The sequence below is a fragment of the Medicago truncatula genome, chromosome 6 (assembly GCF_003473485.1).
Source record: "Medicago truncatula cultivar Jemalong A17 chromosome 6, MtrunA17r5.0-ANR, whole genome shotgun sequence".
In the NCBI taxonomy this organism is placed as follows: Eukaryota; Viridiplantae; Streptophyta; class Magnoliopsida; order Fabales; family Fabaceae; genus Medicago; species Medicago truncatula.
This window is the reverse complement of record NC_053047.1, coordinates 14,032,253-14,039,921: the sequence shown is the minus strand read 5'-3', so window position 1 is coordinate 14,039,921 and position 7,669 is coordinate 14,032,253. Positions and strand designations below refer to the sequence as shown.

The 7,669-nt window shown below is 34.7% G+C and overlaps 1 protein-coding gene across 1 annotated transcript; it reads left to right on the top strand.

The window, feature by feature from the left end:
* The first annotated feature begins 2,978 nt into the window (after nucleotides 1-2,978).
* LOC112422760 (uncharacterized) lies at nucleotides 2,979-3,974 on the top strand. The gene has a single exon (XM_024786407.1). The coding sequence runs from the start codon at nucleotides 2,979-2,981 to the stop codon at nucleotides 3,972-3,974; it is 996 nt and encodes a 331-aa protein (XP_024642175.1).
* Nucleotides 3,975-7,669: the final 3,695 nt, after the last annotated feature.

Sequence of the window (7,669 nt, the reverse complement as noted above, 5' to 3'; positions counted from 1 at the left end):
GATTAAAACTAAAAATATAAATGTTTGTTGTTTTCAAGTTATATATTTCAACGACACCAACAATATAATAAAAAAATATAATTTAAATTCTTATTTTTTTAATGACACTAACAATGATCTTTATTATAAAAAAATTTCTTTAAGGGTATAATTGGAATAATGAAAAAGTAAGTATAGATATATTCATCTAGTTTGTTACACTTTTAAGGATAAAAAACAAAAATTTGAACATATATATGTTTATATCGTGTTTGTTACATTTTGATTTTAAATTTTTAAATTTACTCCTATTTATTTGTTATATGTATTGAAAGTTAATAATATTTTTGAAAAGAGAAAAAGTCAGTCTAAAAGTTTCAAAACATGTTATTTTTTTTATATATAGTATAAATAAATAAAATTATATATAACTAGCGGAAAGATTTCTTAAAAAAAAAAATATAAAAAAAAAAATAGCGGAAACATAGGTACTCAAGTGTCCGCATCCGCTCTTTTATTATGCTTATGCATGTAGATTGTAACGACCCAAAATTTATATAAGCCATTTTTAATATATATGTATTTTTATCATTTATTTTCTTCAATATGTTATTAGGGAGCACATTAATTTTTTTTAAATGGGTTAATTATGCATGGTTGGCGTGGCACTACCTTATTTTATTTTATGATGATCGTTTCTATAGGAATGAATTGGAGTTATGCCATATCAAAATAAAAATCAAATTTGTATCTTTTGATTTGTTGTTTACACGTTCAGTAACCTTGCCTTCTGTCCTTCAATTCTTGGTTTTTTATTTATTTATTTTAATATTCAATACTTGGCATTTATAAGCTAATCAATTGTTTTAGTTTTAGAAGCATTTCAATTCATTTTATTTTATTTGCTTACCTGTGTTCTAGGTGTATTTACTACAAGAGACAAGTATAATTTTATTCTCCTTTATTGTTTTTGTACGTTACGGTATCTTTTCATAGACCCTTTTCATACAATTGTTTTACAAGCCTTTCCTTATTTGGTTCCCGTATGACCCATGATTTTAGATAACTAAGATTGACTAAAGTTCCGGAAACAGCCTCTTGTTTAAAAAAACAAGGTAAAATTGCGTACAATACACTAAATAGCAAGACCCCTTCCTAGACTCTGCGTATGCGGGAGTTTTAGTGCACTGGATTGCCCTTTGTTAATACTACATTGCATTTTTGTACCTCACAATAACCACCACTTTAATTTCCTTTACTGTTATCATACGTTTCTACTTCTCCTGATATTGTTCTAAGTTCCTTTAAAACCCTAGTAGCCTACACCAACAAATAGAATTAAGCCATTATCACCATCTTTCAAATAGTTTCAAAATCTTATTCTAAACTTGTGTAGCTTCGAAGTTTGAATTCTTCCACTATTGCAAGCAATTTGTGCGGCTTTGTAGTGTGCTGCTGTTAGGAGGGAAGTGCCTAAGGTAAGGCTTTTTTCCCATACATTTTTACCAAGTGCTAAATTGATATTGAATCTCAAAAGGGTGCTCTACATAATAAATTTGGCAAAGATTCATATTTGTGTTTTTCTTGCATAATGTCAAATAAAATGTTTAATAGTCATTTCGTTCACTTCTTTTAATCTTATCATTTTTTGTGGAATTTTTTTTTTTATAGGGGCATCACTCTTTTGATTCGTCCAAGGCATCTAAATTTAAAAAGACCGACCCTGGTTGGTAGGATCAGGGGCGGTTCTAAGGCCCGGCGACCCCAAGCACTCGTCCGGGCTCCGGGCCAAATTTTTTGCAATTTCTTGTGTAAATCCCTATGAATTTCTTATATAAACCCCTATAAATTGAGCAATTTCTTTACATTTTTTATTATTTGCTTGTACTTTCTTATGTACGTCCTATAAATATGTTGCAAAATTTTTTTGCCCGGGCTTTAGAATATTCCTGGCTCCGCCACTCGGTAGGATGCTGTAGTAGTACATTCCAACATACTTGACCGTATTTGGGAAAAAGTATTAATATACAAACTCATACACACGTATAGACACATTTATTGTTGCTATTATTAACTTTAATCATATTTTTATTTTTTCCTTTCGCACCCGTTGTTGACCAACCAAAGGTAGGCGACTAATTCGATTTGTACGTAGAGGCATGCGAACTGACCAAGCGTTCTTCTTCCTGAGAATCAAACCGATATTTACCGGTACTACTTTGGAAGGAGCTCCTTGCCACTGGAGTTCAAGCAAAGAGCTTTAATCATATTTTTAATTGATGTCATGATCGTTTTTGGGTGAATCTTTAAATATTGGTTCAATGAGATTGAAACAAGCAACAAAGGATAGTGCTTTGAAAGCATAAGAGAGACCGATGGTGAGTGATTGTGGTGAATCAGACGACCAATTCCATCAAGATTAATAAGCCATCAAAGTCATGAGGTGTAGAAGAGGTCAAGTTAAATTGGAAAAGGTTGAAAATAAGAAATGTGGTAGCTTTCTCGAAAACTGGTGTGGAAAGGTGGCAGTGGGTCATGGAGTCAATATATAAAAAAAAAATCGAGCCACAAATATACCATCTTTAGTTGCTATATAGACCGGATACGTTAAATATTGAATGAAATGAATTTAAAACAGTAATTTTTTTTTATATTTGTTGTTAGTTGATTAATAAATAAATAATCTACTTTTGTATTTACATATAGCTTACACTTTATAAGGTGTATACATAGCATATTTGTAAGTGATATATAAATACCGTTACACAATGAATAAAACAAGTTCAGCTCCTTTCATCAAAATTTTGTTACAACTATATTCTCTCTCTCTGAAAGTGTGTGTGATCAGTGAAAAACCACCATTGTTAATCAAGCTCCAGCAAATGGAAAGCAAGGTCGTTGAAGCTTGTCGATTGAATGCAAGTGAAGTGAGTGAAACATTCAATTGCGAGAAGAACAGTGAGTGAGCAACAACGGCGAATATGAACAGACACTTTCCGATGACATTTCCGGTTTTTGATGGCAGAAACTACGACCCATGGAGCATGAAGATGAAAGTGATTCTTGGCTCTCAAGATGTGTGGGATCTGGTGGTGAACGGACTCGACTCGTTACCGGCGAATCCAACCGTTGTGCAACAAGCAACGTATAAAGATGCGAAGGAGAAAGATTGCAAAGGCTTATGTATTCTACACCAGTGCATGAATCAAGCAATTTTCAAAAAGATTGCAAGATCGGAGTCGAGCAAAGCGGCGTGGGATGTTCTTGCGAATTCCTATGCCAGCGATCAGAAATTGAAGAAGGTACGATTGAAAACCCTACGAAGACAGCACGAAATGATAGGAATGAAAGAAAACGAAAAGATTGTTGATTTCTTCACTATAATTCAAACAATGTCGAATCAGATGCATTCTTGTGGTGAAACCCTAACTGATGAGTCAATAGTTGAGAAGATTCTACGATTTGTAAATTCAAAATTTGACCATGTTACGGTGGCGATTGAACAATCGAAGGACCTATCAAAAATTAAGTTTGAAAAACTTCAAGGTACGCTTGAAACACATGAGCAACGAATGGATGAAAGAAAGGCTGCGAAATCAGGTGTTGAGCAAGCATTGCTTGCACAAACTAGTAGCACCAAAGGTGATAATCAAAGAGGGCGTGGAAGAGGCAGGAACAGTTATAGAGGTGGAAGAGGCAGAGGTAACAACTCTAGCTCAAACTGTGGTAGAGGAAATTCAAGTAATAACAATAGCAATGAAAACTATAGAGGAAGAGGTGGTAGAGGTGTGAGAGGAAGAGGAGGGAGAAAATCTGATAAGAGTCACATTCAATGCTATAACTGCAAGAAATATGGACATTTTGTTGATGAATGTTATAATAACACACATAATAATGATGCAAAGTTGGCACAAGAAGAAGATGAGAAGGAAGAGGAACTGATGATGGTTGTAAAAGAGAAAATAAGTGAAGAAACGTTGAACAAGGCAACCTGACAGATGAAGGTAATCATGGTAATGAATGGTTCCTTGACACTGGTTGTTCAACACATATGTCAAGCAGAAAATATTGGTTCATTGACATGGATCAATCTATCAAAAGCATGGTGAGATTTGCTAATGATAGAACAATGAAGGTGGAAGGTGTAGGAAAAGTGAAAATAAAAAAGAAATATGGTTCTGAGTGCTTCATATCTGGTGTGCTATATGTGCCAGGAATGAAAAGTAACTTGTTGAGTATTGGACAACTCCTGGAGAAGGGTTACAGAATGGTGCTAGAGGAGTTGGGAATGAAAGTGTATGACTGTAAAAACAGGTTATTGATCAAGGTAGTGCTATCTAAGAATAGAACCTTCAAGGTTGAGTTTGATGTTGTAACTCAACAATGTTTGGCTACAACAGTGAACAAGGATGAATGGTTGTGGCATTTCAGATATGCTCATCTGAATTTTGGTGATTTGAGTAACCTGCAACACAAGGGGATGGTGAGAGGTCTTCCTCACATCCATGTGCCAAAAGATGTGTGTGCAGAGTGCATGGAAAGCAAGATGCCCAAAAGCTCATTCAATAAAAATATATCTATCAGGTCTAAGAGGAAGCTGCAAGTGATCTTCTCTAATGTGTGTGGACCAATTCAAAATGAGACACCTGGAGGTAACAAATACTTTGTTACTTTTATAGATGAATTTACTAGAAAACTTTGGATTTACTTGATTAGGAGGAAGAGTGATGTGTTGAGTATATTTAAGAAATTCAAAGCTCTAGTAGAAAAACAGTGTGGAGAGAGTATTGAAGTATTGAGAACAGATGGAGGTGGGAATATGTGTCCACTGAATTCAATGAATTTTGTGAAAGTGAAGGGATAACTCATGAAGTCACACCTCCATACACACCTCAGAAAAATGATGTTGCTGAGAGAAAGAATAGGACCTTGTTAAATATGGTGAGAATTATGCTAAAAAGTAAAAATCTACCTAAGTATCTATGGGGAGAAGCAGTGAACACTGCTGCATATATTTTGAAGAGAAGTCCAACTAAGAAAGTTGTGAATATGACTCCTGAGGAAGCTTGGACTGGTGTCAAGCCTTGTGTGTCTCATTTGAGAGTGTTTGGGGTCCATCTGTTATAGACATGTGCCTGATCAAGTGAGAACCAAACTGGATGACAAAAGTGAGAGGATGATTTTGCTGGGATATCATTCAACTTGTGGATACAAACTGCTAAATCTAGTGAACAACAAGATAGTAATAAGTAGAGATGTGGTGGTTGATGAGTACAATGAATGGAAGTCGAATGATGTTACTGAAATAGAGAAACAGAGTATATTAGATATATGGCAGCTAATGAATATGTTGATGATAGTGCTCAAGAAACTGTTGATGAAATTGAGCATGTGCAGCCAGAGGAAACGGAAGATGACACAACTGAGACATCAAGAAGACTAGTGAGGCAAAAACAAATTCCTGCAAGACTGAATGACTATGAAATAATGACAAATAGTGCAGTAAATGATGAGGGTGATGTAGGTCATTTTCCATTACTTGTTGAAGCTGAACCAATGAATTTTTAAGAAGAAGTAAAGAATTCTAAGTGGTTAGGTGCAATGAAAGAAGAGATCAAATCAATAGAGAAGAACAATACTTAGGAGTTGTGCATACTACATAAATGGAAGAAGACAATTGGAGTGAAATGGGTGTATAAGGTGAAGTAGTGAAATATAAAGCAAGACTAGTGGTTAGAGGCTTCTTACAAAGGCAAGACATTGATTATGAAGAGGTCTTTGCACCTGTGGCATGACTTGAAATTGTAAGGTTGGTGGTTGCATATGCTAGTATGCAAGGTTGGAACTTACATCAATTAGATGTTAAGTCAGCCTTTCTCAATGGAGAATTGGAAGAGGAAGTGTGTAACACTCCTATTTCTATTAAAGCAATTAAACATGCGAATAATACATTTATTCAAGAAATAGAGGCTACGCCACATTCAAAATTCAAAAACCAATAAACATGTATATAAACCTCAACAGTCGCAACGGAATATAAAACAGAGTAATCAATATATACATGTTATGAATCAATAAATTACATCAACATAGATGCATCTCAAAAATCCCAAACAAACAGGTAAATCTCCAACATAACAAATCCAAAATAAAAGATAATCTAGACTGACACAACGAAGCCTAGATCAGAGCCAACTAAACATCTAAACACCGATATCGGAGAAAGCTCCTGATATCCACCAAGCACAAAACTCACCAAGCATCTAAACATGCACAACGTGTACCCATCCATACAGGCAGGCGGTCCATAACAGATCCACTGGGGGGTAAGTATTACATCATCATAATCCAAATAACAGTTAACATGAATAACTCAATATAAACATCATGCACTTGATCAATAATATTCACATATCAATACTTACATCAAACCCCAATATCTCACATTAATAATCACCAATCACATGTGTCATGAACAAATATCAATTCACAGTTATTCATACATAATCACCAATCACATTTCATGAACAAATCACCAATCACATTTCATGAACAATCATTAATCACATTTCATGAATAATCACCAATCACATATATCAATAAGACTCAAGCCATGATATGCACCTATTGACACATATATGCATGTGGTACCAAATCTCCAAAAAGGGTCGTCACCCAAATCCAGATCTCAATAGATCTCTTCCAGGCCGAAGCCCTATAACGAATAAAACATTGTATCCAGACCTCAAAAGATCTCTGCCAGGCCGAAGCCCTAAAACTAGATCTCAAAAGATCTCTGCTAGGCCGAAACCCAAATATGAATAAAACATCATATAAAATCTCAACATGACTATGATGCATGAACATGTACACGGACTCGATAATGCAACCACAATCCACAATTTCAACCTCAATATATAGGACAACTCCCAATTATATTGATTATCTCCACAACATTTGCATTATCAAGAAAAACATGTCCATACACAAATAAATCATAGTATTCATCACCACACATTATCATGATTATTACTAATCAACAACATCATTCAACATTAACTATATCATATAGTTTCACCATTCCAAACAATTCTCATATTCCAAGTAAGAGAACATACAACATCTCATGACAAATATCATATCCAACATATAACCATTCAACATCAACTATCACATATAGTTTCACTATTCAAGCATTCCTTACATTCTAAGTAAGATAGCATACACATCTCATGATAAACATCATATCCAAAATACAGTCATTCATTCATACAACTTCACTTAGTCATACAAGAATGGTCACCGTAACTCACAAGACAATTGGCTCAAAAACATTTCCGACCAAGACCGTGTCAAGTGGCAAACGGCCAACATTGACAATTCCCAAGACAAAACGGCATAGACAAGTTGAGAGTTCTCAAACAACCTTAACCAATCATGTATTCATGAATTTAAGTTGCCTCCGGACCATTAAAGATTAATCCAAGAACAACTTAAGTTCGTATGAAAAACCCCATTTCACCACTTTTCACATTCCCACCCGAAATATCACCTTTTACATGATTAGAACAAATGAACTAAAACCAAATAAATAAACTCTAGGACCTCAACCATGTATATACACAAGTCACATATGAGTGCAGTAGTGTATACATTAACGTTTCATAGGCCAACTCACTTAGATTCAAGT

Coding starts and splice junctions, on each gene's coding strand:
- LOC112422760 (XM_024786407.1), top strand. CDS start 2,979: ATGACATTTCCGGTTTTTGATGGCAGAAACTACGACCCATGGAGCATG.